The sequence below is a fragment of the Gobio gobio genome (genome assembly GCF_949357685.1).
Source record: "Gobio gobio genome assembly, chromosome: 14".
Lineage (NCBI taxonomy): Eukaryota > Metazoa > Chordata > Actinopteri > Cypriniformes > Gobionidae > Gobio > Gobio gobio.
The window spans coordinates 47,658,233-47,673,026 of NC_137107.1; the positions used below are offsets into that span (position 1 = coordinate 47,658,233).

Below are 14,794 nucleotides of genomic sequence, written 5' to 3' on the forward strand. Positions count from 1 at the left end.
CGCAAGACGCATTAAGTTTTGTTTATTAAGTGCCAAAAGCTACACTGTGTACCTTTAACTGATATAATTCACTGTTTATCAGACTGTAATTTTATTTTTATTGAATCTAAATCGGACAACTTGCGTTGAGCTGCTCTGACAGAGTTCTGGGGTGTTTAAGGTAAAACTTCATATTCTCTTAATAACTCTCACATTTTTATCTGTAAGTAATACTTTTACTATAACTTTAAAATTAAGCCAAGATTTATATTAAAGCGAACAACACCAGTAACACACAACAGTTTAAGGAGACTAGAAGGTAAACACGCTCAAAAGTTTGAATCTATCCAAAACAATCTATTATGGTGAAACAGCTGTGTCACCTATAATGTTATTTCTAAATCAATACTTAATTATTTTAAATTAAACATGTTTGGGGAGATAAATTGTGTTTGTATATTATCAACCAAGATAACAGATCTTATCTCGATTGACGTTTTATCCATTCTAATCTATAAAGATTAGTTTAATAGTGATTGTTTTCCGCCAGTGGAGGCGCTCGAGCAAGCGAAGCAACGACACACATCGAGTCTAGAAGAAGAAGAGAAGTGAGCGAGGGAAGAACATAAACATGACAAGTGGAACACAGCCGTTCATTCTGCTCTGAATCTGATGTTTTTGCACTGTGAGTACATTCATTTATCATTTAGTAGGAGAAATCTAAATCCAAACGACTAAACGAGTCGGTTCATTTAGTGAATCACTCAGAAATGAATCGAAATGAACCGACTCATGTTGTTCATTACACTCGTGAAACGTAAACTTTACTGTACTGACTGGATTTCATATTATAATGTGAAGATTATGAGTTGTGATGATTATGAGTAATTACCTGGCAAACAAAAAGTTATACAAAGTTTTTGAATGCATGTAAATCATGTCTAATGTAAGAGCAACATAAAAATCAGCTGGAGGAGTTGAATTGTTTGTTGTTTGATCAAAACACTTAAAGCTGGATAATTGAGAGTTATTGTGAGTGTGATGATCATCTGCTAAATGAGCAACAGCGACCACAATTCACACCTTCAGTCAGTGAAGCCGCTCCCACAGCCGTTCATGAGAGTTTAAATGCTGTGAATATTCCCATCTTCCCACAGGAGAAGAAGAAGCAGGAGGAGAAACTACAGACATACTATTGTAAAGATGGAGTTTGAGGAAGAACCCTGCAGAATAAAAGATGAAACGACAGAGGAACACATAGGTTGGTGTTTTCCTTCATTCTCTTTAATGACGGTTAAGTAGGACTTCAACAAAAAAGTATTTTGATGATCGATTAATCTATTGATTATTTTTTTGCCCCATATTCGTTGTCTTTAAATAATATAAATGAATTATTTGATACATTTACATTTTACATTTAGCAGACGCTTTTATCCAAAGCGACTTACAACTTGGGGGTACAATAAGCGATTGGTCGTGAAGAGTCGAGTGAGCGCAACAAGTGCCTGAAATACTTGGTCCGTGTACATTTCTCAGTGTAGCACAGGCTAGAGTAGGGAGGGAAAGAGGAGGAGAAAGAGGAAAGGAAAGATTTTTTTTTTCTTTTTTTAAGAGGTTAAGTGCTCATGGAAGAGATGAGTTTTTAGTTGACTTTTGAATGTTGTCAACGAATCCGCATTTCGGATGGCGGTGGGCAGATCGTTCCACCAGCTGGGAACGTTGAATGAAAATGTTCTGGAAAGGGATTTTTTGCCTCTCTGTGATGGTACCACAAGCCTTCGCTCCTTAGCTGAACGAAGGCTTCTGGTGGGGGTGTGACGGCGTAGAATCGAGTCAAAGTATGCAGGAGCTGAGCGTGTGGTGGCTCTGTAGGCAAGCGTCAGCGCCTTAAACTTGATGCGAGCAGCGAGTGGTAGCCAGTGCAGAGAGATGAAGAGTGGTGTGACGTGGGTCCTTTTGGGCTCGTTGAAGACCAGACGTGCCGCTGCATTCTGGATCATTCGAAGTGTTTGGATCGCACAAGAGGGGAGTCCAGCCAGAATGGCATTGCAGTAGTCAAGTCTAGAAATAACCAGGGCCTGGACAAGAAGCTGTGTTGCGTGTTCTGTTAGGAACGGTCTGATCTTCCTGATGTTGTAGAGCGCAAACCTGCACGAGCGAGCGGTCTTAGCAATGTGTTCTCTGAAGGACAACTGGTCATCAAATGTAACTCCAAGATTTCTGACTGATTTTGAAGGGGAAATCAGGGATGTACCTAACTGGATGGTGAAGTCATGTTGCATAGTGGGACTGGCGGGAAAGATGAGGAACTCAGTCTTTGCCAGGTTGAGCTGTAGGTGATTTTTACTCATCCATGCAGAGATGTCAGCCAGACAGCTGGAGATTCGTGCAGCTACTGTGGGGTCGTCTGGTTGGAATGAAAGGTAGAGCTGAGTGTCATCAGCATAGCAGTGATATGAGAAGCCCAGGGTTTTTCCTGGGTCAAAAATGGTCTTCGGTGGTGGCTGACAGACATGGTCATCCATACACACACATACACGCACGGTAAAAAAAAAAAAAAAACTACCCACGTGATCTGCAAGCGCAATACTACTGACAACACATTTTAGATAAATTCAAAGAAAGTTTGTAACTTTTGTTTATCTTATTTTGATTCCTTGATGTTTGTTTTTGTTCCTCATTTTTACACTATTTGCTGATAATTGTTTTGGTATATAATCAAATCAATATTAAAAAATAGTATTAAAAAAATTTACAAATAGCCTAATTTTCTGCCATATACAATTTCATAAAATTATCAGCTAGCTAACAACAACTTTGTTCTGGGTTCACCTCACTCCAGTCTAAACTAAATGATTTTAGGCTATTTATTTTACTACACATTGTCCACATAAATAAGCTGAAAGACTGTGGATAATTAAAACTAATTCTTACTATCCACTCTTGCTAAATTGGGTAAGCACACTTGTGTTCTCATTTCAGATGTGTTCAGAGTAAATGATTAAACTGATTCGTGAGTTCAGTGTTGGACAGATCAGTTGTTCTAACCAGTCGTTAAAATGATTCGGTTCAAAGGAGTCATTAGGTGGCGAATCGGACATTAGCAGACACATTGTGTGCGAATCCTGTCTGTTAGAAAATTGCTAAAGATTTGTCAACACACAGAAAACACTTCATAACCGGATAGGATTTGTTTCCTGTTTATTGAAAGTAGGGCTGTACGATTAATCGAAAAATAACCGAAACCGACATTCAGAACCTCTAACCGACGTATTTTTCCCATGTCGGTTATTTCGGTTTTCACGTGACTCCGCCCCGTCAGTCACATCAAGTGCAGTTTGCGGGCACACAGAGAGAAGCAGGAGCAGTTATCTGTGTTTATAAATGCCCAGACTCACTATAGTAAATGCATGTTTTACACCGTTTATACAGGTCAGTTAATTGCTGTTCTTATAGCCTATGCGCTGACACACACACACACAGAGAGACGGCGCGCGCAAGCCCCGAAGCCAGATCGCTTTCACTTTCGTGCTCATAAAGTTTGTCAAGTAAATGCGTTTAAAGGCTTGCCAGTTTCAACATTTAAAGCGATTGTGCACTATTCAAAAACAACAATACGTATCCGTTCAGTGCTCAGCTTCTTTCTGTGACAGAGAGCCGAGCCGTGTCGCGTCTCTGACAACGCACGCGCACCCTGAAGGCAGACCTCTATCACCTGCGTCCTCACAAAGCTTGTCATTTGTATGTTTTAAGCCCTGGCAGTTTGAACATTAAAGCGAGTTTAGACAATCAGATGTGTATTGTGTTGAACTAATGCCTGATATATTGTTACAAACAAACACTCAGACAGAAGCTCGCGCGCAGAGAGGAGCGTAGAAACGCAGTGTCAACACTGTCCTGTGATTTATCACTAAAGTAGCTTAGAAACTCAACCGTTATAGGCATATATTTTAATACCTTTTGAAGTACAAACCACAGCTGCATAATGAATAGAGACAGTAAGAGTAATTCACAAACACAATCACGCTCTCATTAAAGCATTCAAATAAATGTAATGTAGGCCTACTGTGTCAATTTATCTGTATCTGATGTACAACAAACAGAAATCTGCCCCATAGACAATAACTGCTGAAAGTAAACTGTTTCCTTCAAGTGTTTTAAAATCACAAAGAAATGCAGTTTTTCATTAGAAAAAAAAAATTTCCACCTTTAATAGTAGGAAATATTTACAGTACAAACCTTATCAGGAACTTACTCAAAAACATTACGAGGGCAAACAATGAAAAGCAAAAAAAAGAAAAAGCTAAATAATCGTTCATTAATCGTAATCGAGGTTTTTATTTTTGGTCAAATCGTTACAGCCCTAATGCCTTCCCAGCTAACACGTCAAACCAGTTACGTGATTTATTGGTACTTTACTTTTATTTCATGAATTACAAATTGACATCGTAACGTTGCATGCTCGTAGTTTCTCTTGCGCTTATAATATATGCCGTGAAAGGGCGCACGCTGGCGCGTGTGCACGTGTAATTAAAGAGTGTGCGCTACGAGTGCAGTTTAACAGCTGACAGGAAAGAGGTTTTCTGAGGTGAGAGAGATTTTTTTTATTATTATTTTGTAACAAGCTACGAAAATGATGATGTTGCTGGGACTCCAAGGTACCATTTTGCCCACCTGGCTAAATGGGGAAACTGGTTCTCTTTGCCCTTCCATGAAACTTGAGCGATCGCCCAGGTCACGTGACATGCACTTGGAAGACAAAAGTTAGTGAATACTTAGTAAATAATATTATAATAATATTTAGTAAAAATACAGCTCTTAATGTGTACTAATTACTATTTCATCTAATATCAAGGAAGAAAAAAATATTTTTTGGCATAAGGTGAAGTGAGAGCTGGGCTGGGGCAGATGGGGGTGGGGCGCATTCGGTTTGACATGAGAGGTTTGCGGTTCGAACCGTGGGTGGTGTATCGCGGTTTTTCGTTTGGTTTGAATATCGTTACACCCCTAATAGGCACCAAACATGTTGGAAAAAGATTGAACTGTCAAGAGTTCGTTCATTTGTTCATTAACAGCTGAATCTGTGTCCATAAACTGGGCCCTGGAATGTGCTATGCATTCCCTTAATCTTGTGAATTGGTAAGTTTCGTCAGGTTGTGAAGAGATATAGAGTTGAGTATTGAAAAAAAAAAAATGCCATGCTTCCTAAAAATATCTCTCAGTGGTAGCATGTACAGGGTGAAAAGCAACGGTCCTAGCACTGAGCCTTGCGGTACTCCATACTGAACTTGTGATCGGTGTGACATCTCTTCATTTACAGCTACAAACTGATAACGGTCAGATAAGTATGATTTAAACCCTGCCGATGCAATTCCACTAATGCCAATATAATTTTTGAGTCTATTCAAAAGAATGTTGTGGTTGATAGTATCGAATACAGAGCTAAGATCGAGTAACACTAATAGAGAGATTCAACCACGATCGGCTGATAAGAGTAAATCATTTGTAACTGTGATGAGAGCAGTCTCAGTACTATGATACGATCTAAATCCTGACTGGAAATCCTCACAGATATAATTTCTTTCTAAAAAGGAGCATAGTTATGAGGACACTGCCTTTTCTAGTATTTTTGACAGAAAGAGTAGATTTGTGATTGGCCTGTAATTGACAAATTCTTTAGGATTAAGTTGCGTTTTTTTAATAAGTGGTTTAATAATAGCCAACTTAAAAGTTTTCGGTACACATCCTAATGACAAGGATGAATTAATGATATTAAGAAGAGGATCTATGACCTCTGGAAGCATCTCTTTTAGTAGCTTAGTCAGTATGGGGTCGAGCATACATGTTGTTGATTTTGATGATTTACATTTAGTCATTTAGCAGACGCTTTTATCCAAAGCGACTTACAAATAAGAGCAACAGAAGGAACTAAAACAGTCAAGGGCAACAATATGCAAGTGGTGTAACAGGTCTCAGTTAATCTAGCATAGAACACATAGGACATAACTTTTTTTTTATAAATAGACAAACAGAAAATGAATAGAATGATAAGTGCTATTCTTGATTGTTCAGGTGCTGCTGTAAGAGATGTGTCTTTTTAGATGTTTTTTGAAAATGGCTACAGACTCGGCTGTGCAAATTAAGATTGGCAGGTCATTCCACCTGGTGGGAACGGTCCAGGAAAAGGTCCTTGTGAGTGATTTCATGCCTCTTTGGGATGGCACCACGGGGCGTCGTTCACTTGCTGAACGCAAGTTTCTGGAGGGTAAGTCTGAACAAGCGAGTTTAGGTATATTGGTGCAGAGACTGTGGTTGCTTTGTAGGCGTGCACCAGTGCCTTGAATTTGATTCGAACAGCTATTGGCAGCCAGTGCAAACTGATGAAGAGAGGCGTGACTTGCACTCTCTTCGGCTCGTTAAAGACCACCCTCGCCGCTGCATTCTGGATCAGTTGCAAGGGTTTGGTAGTGCATGCTGGAAGGCCCGCTAGAAAAGCATTACAGTAGTCCAGTCTGGAGAGAACAAGAGCTTGGACCAGGAGTTGTGTGGCCTGCTCTGATAGGAAGGGTCTAATCTTCCTAATGTTGTATAGCACAGATCTGCAGGACCGGGTTGTTGCAGTAATGTGGTCAGTGAATTTTAGCTGATCATAAATCACAACTCCAAGGTTCCTGGCTGTCCTGGATGGAGTTATGGAGTTGATGAACCTGGCTGAATGGAGAGATTATGTTGAAGTGCTGGGTCTTTGTAGCAGGTGATGTTCCTTCATCCAGGCAGAAATGTCTGTCAGGCAGTCAACGATACAAACACCAATTGTAGGATCATCTGGTTGAAATGAGAAGTAGAGTTGAGAGCCGTCAGCTAGGGATGGGCAACAGTGGTCGAGTAATCGAGTACTCGAACGTGACAGCGATCATCGATCATGAGAACGATGATCGCCCTGAAAAATCGCGTCTCTTTTTTTTATTGGTTATTGCGTCGTTTTGCGCGGTACCTGAGGTCTGATTGGTCAGCGTTATACAACATGCCTCCTGACCGTGGCGAAATAAAGTGAAACTGAGGCGTGCACTGCAGTGATGTCTGGAATCACTGTGATCATTGAATGGTTAGTGCAAGATGTGCAGCGCCAATCTGTCACAGCCTACATAGCATTATAATGATAACACGATGGAAATAGAATGCTGTAAATGATCTGTGCTTAGTTCCCCATTTATCAGCTGATACACAGAGAAACTGGCGAGAACACTCAGACTAGCGTGTGAAGTTCATGTGCGCATTCGCGTCCTTTTCTGCAGATGCACGTTGTAAGATTACTTTTATGTTGTCTATCTGATTAATCTAATATAAGAAGCGTTTGGTTGAGCTTAATAAGCTAGCAGCGCTGCCGTTATACCGGCTGTTGTTCATTCTCTTCAGTTTCAGCTCAAACGCATATTTCATGCTCGATGGTTTAGAGACAGTCATATTCTTTTTAGATAGGCTATTTCTTTCTCAGAATCATTGATATTAGTAATGCAGCAGTGCTATACTGTTCTCGTATTTTTTAAGGCTAGACCTAGTTTATCTAAAGTTGTTTTTCGTTATGAGTTCGAAAACGCGCAGTGATGTCTGTAAACGCTTCGATCATGAATAATAAAATTAAGTGCATGATGTGCAGAGTCAATCTGTCAAAGCATTATAATGAGAACACGATGTTAATAAAATGTTGTTTGTGTGTGCTTTCGTTGTCCGTGTATCAGCGTTGTTAAGGGAAGAGCGCATTCAAGATGTTCCGTTTCAAACCATAGCCTGTAAAATCTAGCACGCTGAAGTTCACGTGCGCATTCACGTCCTTTTGTGTTGATTTATGTCGTAATTGATATAGGGTGCGTTTGGCTGAGTTTATTAACCAGCTAGCAAGCTCTGCAGGGTGGTGTTATTTCACAGTTTGAGCCCAAAGGCAATCCTTGATATTATTGACTTGGTTATTTGAAACGGTCATTTTATAAAGATGTTTCTTTTTCAAAGACATTTATGCATCATAATCTAGCAGTTATTTTTAGTTTTATATTCATGTTCATGTTTTCATATACCTGTTTTCATGTCACGTTTGTATTTGTCAACAACCATTTTCATAACAGTATTTTCATTATCTCAATGACGGACATGCCCCGCCCCCTGCACATGCCCCGCCCCCGAGTACTCGAGTACTCGTTTTTGAGACCTATCGATGATCGAAATGAGAAATTGACAAAAATGCCCATCCCCACCGTCAGCATAGCAGTGATAGGAAAAGCCATGTTTCTGAATGACCGATCCTAATGATGACATGTAGATGGAAAAGAGAAGTGGTCCAAGCACTAAGCCCTGGGGAACTCCAGTACTGTGGATTTGGAAGCTGCTCTTGCCTGTCTCAGTGCTTCTGTAACCGAGAGCAGGGCGGTCTCAGTTGAGTGGCCGCTTTTGAAGCCGAATTGGTTGTTGTCCTGGAGGTTGTTCTGTTCAAGGAACTTAGTGAGTTGATTGAACACAACTCGTTCAAGCGTCTTTGCAATGAAAGGCAGAAGGGATACTGGTCTGCAGAGGGTTTCTTAAGCAATGGGGTTATCCGAGCCTGCTTAAATTCTGTGGGGAAGGTCCCGGTGTGAAGAAAGTAGGGTTGTGCCGATGGACGATATCACGATGGAGCGCCACCATCGTGATGCCACGCCCCCGTTGCGAGTCTGTTGTGAGTGCGACACACACAAATCCTCTTCTATAGTATTAGTTAAACTAAACATTTAGCAGGGATTGCTCTGTAAATTAAATTGAGAATGTAACTAATGCATATATGCTATTTTAAATACTGTAGTCTATGCCAGATATATATAGCCTACATTTTGAAATTATTTGAGGCTGAAACATCCATAAGCATGCGTGTTTATTTAAGCACTTCCGTCAGTGAAACAACACAGCCTATAAAACATTTAAATGATTTTCAGTAAATAATGGTAACCTCAAGAATATAAGAAAATTAATTAGTTAGAAAAATATTTGATTCATACCATTTCCCCGCAAAGATGCGTCATATACCGCTCTGCGCTTTGAGAGGAATGCGGGACACAAGCTGGATAGACCTTCTCGAATATCTTCATCTTCATGTGTTCTACTGATGTTGCAAAGCAACACTTGTTGTAAAAGGTCTGAAGAGCGAATTTTATCTTCCACGGGGTCAAGACATTTAGGCAATCTTTGATTATTCACTGCCAGAGAAAACGAAACTAAAATCACCGGCGCGCGCGCTGTGTGTGTGTGTGTGTGTGTGTGTGTGTGTGTGTGTGTGTGTGTGTGTGTGTGTGTGTGTGTGTGTGTGTGTGTGTGAAATGCGCTATTCAAATAAACCAAACTTGACGCGCCTTACCAAGTTTAATAACAAACTGTGTTAAATAAAATTTGAAGTAATAAGGTATTCGTCCTACAGTGTTTTTTATACTTTACCACAGTAAAGGATGTGAATAGTTATAACATACTTAATTATAAGCAAACGAAAGGAAGAAACGTTTATAATCCCCTGTGAACATGGGTGCGACGCGAGTAAAGATTTGGGAAAAGAAATGAGATGTCCATGTCCATTGGGATAAAATGGACTAGGCCTATTGTTAAAATTCACGGAAAGTCAAGTGACCAGATCCAGATCCAGATCGCAAAACAGAATGAAAAAGTGCTCTCTGACCATTATTTCCTTTCTAGGCTAAGCTTTGTGCTTCACTCCTGTGGTAATATTCACGTGAAACAACGTTCACATACAAAACACTGGGTTAGTAAAATAACGAAGTAATTTTTTTTTAAAGTAGAAAATAGTATTTATGTAAAGAGATATATTAAAATAAAAAGAGCTCAACTCTTAAGTGGAAGGAACCCATTTTTTTCCCCTCACGTGCAAACTAGCGGATGAGTCATTATTTGGGTTAGTAAAAATAACGAAATTATAGTTTTAAGAGAATAGTAGCTATTTATGTAAAGATAGTATATTATTTACCTATTTACCTAACCCCCCCCCAAAAAAAACTAAAACGACGATATCATCGACCATCACGATGTTTTACTGTAAACATCGTCAACTGCCAATTTAGGGGACATCGCCCAACCCTAGAAGAGAGGTGTTGATAATGTGAGTGAGTGTTCCCACTGGAGGAAAAACATTCACATGCTCTCAGTGTGGAAGAGTTTCATAGATAAATCAACCCTAAACAGACACATGAGAATTCACACTGGAGAAAAAAAACGTTTACATGCTCTCAGTGTGGAAAGAGTTTCAATCGCAAAAGCTTCCTTGATGATCATCTGCGCTGTCACTCTGGAGTGAGATCATTCAGCTGTAATCATTGTGAGAAAACATTTGTTTTTGAAGTTAAGAAGACACCTTAAAGTTGATACTGGTGTGAAGCCTCACATTTGTTCTTTTTGTGTTGATAGTATGAAGTTTTAGCAGTGGAGACACTTGCAGAGAAAGAAGCGAGAAGAGACTGATACAGGGTAAGGTCAGTAGAGTTTTTAGATTTGCGCCACTTTCTCTCTGCCGCCCTGAGTCCAGAGCGATGCTCATGGAGAACATCAGACAGCCAGGGGGCAGAGGGGGTGATGCGGGCTGGTCTGGATGAAACAGGACAAAAGATTTACAAGTTTAGCCAATTCTTCCTCTCCTATAGCAGTGAACGAATGTAATTTAAGTTTTCAAAAAAACATCTAAAGACACATCTCTTCAAGCAGCACCTGACCAATCAAGAATAGCACTTATCATTCTATTCATTTTCTGTCTGTCTAATTTATAAAAAAAAAAAATTGTGTTCTGTGCTAGATTAACTGAGACTTGTTACAGCACTTGCATATTGTTGCCCTTGACTGTTCTAGTTGCTCTATTGCTCTCATTTGTAAGACGCTTTGGATAAAAGCGTCTGCTAAATGACTAAATATAAATGTAATTTTTCCTCAGTGACACTACAATGCACTGTCTGATGTGATACTGTAGTAGACGGCTGCATGGTTATAATTTTTGTTCCTAATATTATCAATCTTGCACGTAAATAAGTTTATGAAGTCATTACTGCTGTGCTGTTTGCAAACATCAGAAGTTGAAGCTTTATTTTTGGTTAATTTAGCCACTGTATCGAATAAATACCTAGGGTTGTGTTTGTTTTCTTCTAAGAGAGTCGAGAAATAAGCAGATCTAGCAGTTTTTTACTGCAATCATGCTCTCTTTCCACGAAATATATAAAACCTCCAGTTTTGTTTTTTTCCAGCTGCGCTCCAAAAGTAAAAAGATAAAAAATAGGTTACACTTATTTTAAGGTGACAGTTACTTTGTACTTCCTCAAATAAGTACTGAGTAATGTGTACTTTCTATAGAGTTACGGTTAGGGTTTGGTTTTGGATTGTAAGGCCCAATCCCAATTCTATTTTATACACCTTTGCCTTCCCCTACCCCTACGCGTTCCCCTTGCCCCTTGAAACAGAGTGCCAAGGTGTAGGGGTGAAAATATTCCACTAAGAAATGGGACAACACTACTATACCATTACACGTCATCATACCCCGTTCATTTTATTATTGTCCTGTGACATTTAACCATTATAAACAGCAAAATTAAGTGCGTAGGCTATATTAGGCACGAGCACGTTTAACAAATTACTCACTCCCAACAGAGTTTTGCGCTGTATTTGGGCTTAATAAAACGGCGCTCCACTAATATTCCGTACTGTGAGGGTCTGCTGGGAACGTTTGGCCGAGTCTCCTGTCAGAGAGATCTTCAACTCCTGCCTCCGGCAGAGCTTCGACCGGATCCCGAGGGAGGCTGGAGATATTGAGTCCGAGTGGACCATGTTCTCCACCTCCATTGTCAAAGCAGCTGCTCGGAGCTGTGGACGCAAGGTCTCCGGTGCCTGTTTGAGGCGGCAATCCCCGAACCCGGTGGTGGACACCGGAAGTAAGGGATGCCGTCAAGCTGAAGAAGGAGTCCTATCGGGCGTGGCTGGCTTGTGGGACTCCTGAGGCAGCTGACAGGTACCGGCAGGCTAAACGGACTGCAGCCCGGGTGGTTGTGGAGGCAAAAACTCGGGCCTGGGAGGAGTTCGGTGAGGCCATGTAAAAGGACTATCGGCTGGCCTCGAAGAGATTCTGGCAAACCGTCCGGCGCCTCAGGAGGGGGAAGCAGTGCCCTACCAACGCTGTTTACAGTGGTGATGGGCGGCTGTTGACCTCGACTGGGGATGTTGTCGGACGGTGGAAGGAATACTTCGAGGATCTCCTCAATCCCGCCGTCAGGTCTTCCATTGAGGAAGCAGAGGCTGGGGGCTCAGAGGAGGACTCGTCCATCACCCAAGCTGAAGTCACCGAGGTGGTCAAGAAACTCCTCGGTGGCAAGGCACCAGGGGTGGATGAGATCCGCCCTGGGTACCTCAAGTCTCTGGATGTTGTGGGGCTGTCTTGGCTGACACGCCTCTGCAGCATCGCGTGGCGGTCGGGGACAGTGCCTCTGGGATGGCAGACCGGGGTGGTGGTTCCTCTTTTTAAAAAGGGGGACCGGAGGGTGTATTCCAACTATAGGGGGATCACACTTCTCAGCCTCCCCGGGAAAGTCTATGCCAGGGTACTGGAGAGGAGAATTCGGCCGATAGTTGAACCTCGGATTCAGGAGGAACAGTGTGGTTTTCGTTCTGGTCGTGGAACACTGGACCAGCTCTATACCCTCTACAGGGTGCTGGAGGGTTCATGGGAGTTTGCCCAACCAGTCCACATTTGTTTTGTGGATTTGGAGAAGGCATTCGACTGTGTCCCTCGCGGCGTCCTGTGGAGGGTGCTGGGGGAATATGGGGTCCGGGGTCCTTTGCTGAGGGCTGTCCGGTCCCTGTATGACCGAAGCAGGAGTTTGGTCCGCATTGCCGGCAGTAAGTCAGACTTGTTCCCGGTGCATGTTGGACTCCGGCAGGGCTGCCCTTTGTCGCCGGTTCTGTTCATAATTTTTATGGACAGAATTTCTAGGCGCAGCCAAGGGCCGGAGGGTGTCAGGTTTGGGGACCACACGGTTTCGTCTCTGCTCTTTGCGGATGACGTTGTCGTGTTGGCCCCTTCTAACCAGGACCTTCAGCATGCACTGGGACGGTTTGCAGCCGAGTGTGAAGCGGCTGGGATGGGGATCAGCACCTCCAAATCCGAGGCCATGGTCCTCAGTCGGAAAAGGGTGGCTTGCCTACTTCAGGTTGGTGGAGAGTTCCTGCCTCAAGTGGAGGAGTTCAAGTATCTAGGGGTCTTGTTCACGAGTGAGGGGAGGATGGAACGGGAGATTGACAGACGGATAGGTGCAGCTTCTGCAGTAATGCGGTCGATGTACCGGTCTGTCGTGGTGAAGAAAGAGCTAAGCCGTAAGGCGAAGCTCTCGATTTACCGGTCAATCTACGTTCCTACTCTCACCTATGGTCATGAGCTTTGGGTCATGACCGAAAGGACAAGATCCCGGATACAGGCGGCCGAAATGAGCTTTCTCCGCAGGGTGGCTGGGCGCTCCCTTAGAGATAGGGTGAGAAGCTCAGTCACTCGGGAGGAACTCGGAGTAGAGCCGCTGCTCCTCCACATCGAGAGGGGACTGCTGAGGTGGCTCGGGCATCTGTTCCGGATGCCTCCTGAACGCCTTCCCGGGAAGGTGTTTCGGGCATGTCCAACCGGGAGGAGGCCCCGGGGAAGACCAAGGACACGCTGGAGGGACAATGTCTCCCGGCTGGCCTTGGAACGCCTCGGTGTCCCCCCGGAAGAGCTAGAGGAAGTGTCTAGGGAGAGGGAAGTCTGGGCATCTCTGCTTAGACCCGGCCCCGGATAAGCGGAAGAAGATGGATGGATGGATGGAAAACGGTGCTCATTTTCAGTTCAAAAACGTGTGAGCCAGTTTCCTAAGATGATAAAGAATGATACAAGCCTGGTGAAGCCGCTTTTCCATCCGGCCAAACTGTTCTCTTTGTTTATTAACCATTCCATTCCGTGCTGATCCGAGCCCGGCCGGTACGGATATGGTTTCATTATCTACTGTGGTGCTGCGATAATGTTCATACGTTATACGTCAAGTCAGTCATTGCCCTGGTAACGCAAGAGTTTACAGACGATATGTGCTGTAAATATCGACTGCGTAATGATGGATGACCAGATATGTATTTTTTAAACCATTATTAATATGTGTTCAAATCAATCAAATAGTGTGTTCAGCAAGCTACAGAAAAACTGGCAGGCAGGCGACACGCAAGTGATCGATCCCGAGTGGCAACATACACACATTCTAGCAGCACGGAGTCGGTGGAGGGAAACTCCTCATACCCCTTCGTTTGAAGTGTGGTCCTGAAAAATCTTTGTTTGAAGGGCTATCTGGCCCTTCCCCTTACCCCTACCACTCCAACCAAAAGAGAATCGAGACACCCCTACCCCTTCACATGAACGCGCAAAACGAAGGGGTAGGGGAAAGAGAAGGGCTAAGGGGTAGAAATGGGATTGGGCTTTAGTGTGATGATCATCTGCTAAATGAGCAACAGCGACCACAATTCACACCTTCAGTCAGTGAAGCTGCTCCCACAGCCGTTCATGAGAGTTTAAATGTTGGGAATATTCCCATCTTCCCACAGGAGAAGCAGCAGCAAGCAGGAGGAATTACTCCAGGAGAAACTACAGACATACTATTGTAAAGATGGAGTTTGAGGAAGAACCCTGCAGAATAAAAGATGAAGAGACAGAGGAACAAATAGGTTGGTGTTTTCCTTCATTCTCTTTAATGAGGAACATTAAGATGAAAACTTTGATAATTTGGGACTCCCTGAATTTCTT

At 42.6% G+C, this 14,794-nt stretch overlaps 1 protein-coding gene across 4 annotated transcripts in view; it reads left to right on the plus strand.

The window, feature by feature from the left end:
* Window positions 1-556: 556 nt before the first annotated feature.
* Window positions 557-14,794, plus strand: part of LOC307136826 (uncharacterized protein) — a 41,870-nt gene continuing 27,632 nt past the window's right edge. For 2 of the 4 annotated variants that reach the window (XR_013817836.1, XM_079834137.1), the window contains exons 1-2: window positions 560-664; window positions 1,137-1,240. Coding sequence is in view for 3 of the 4 variants with exons in the window: in XM_079834137.1 (XP_079690263.1) it covers window positions 1,183-1,240 (58 nt within the window). In the remaining variant the exon portion in view is untranslated. Of the gene's footprint in view, window positions 665-1,136; window positions 1,241-14,595; window positions 14,716-14,794 lie in introns of all 4 variants that reach the window. The other 2 variants (XM_079834135.1, XM_079834136.1) reach the window with 2 other exon arrangements.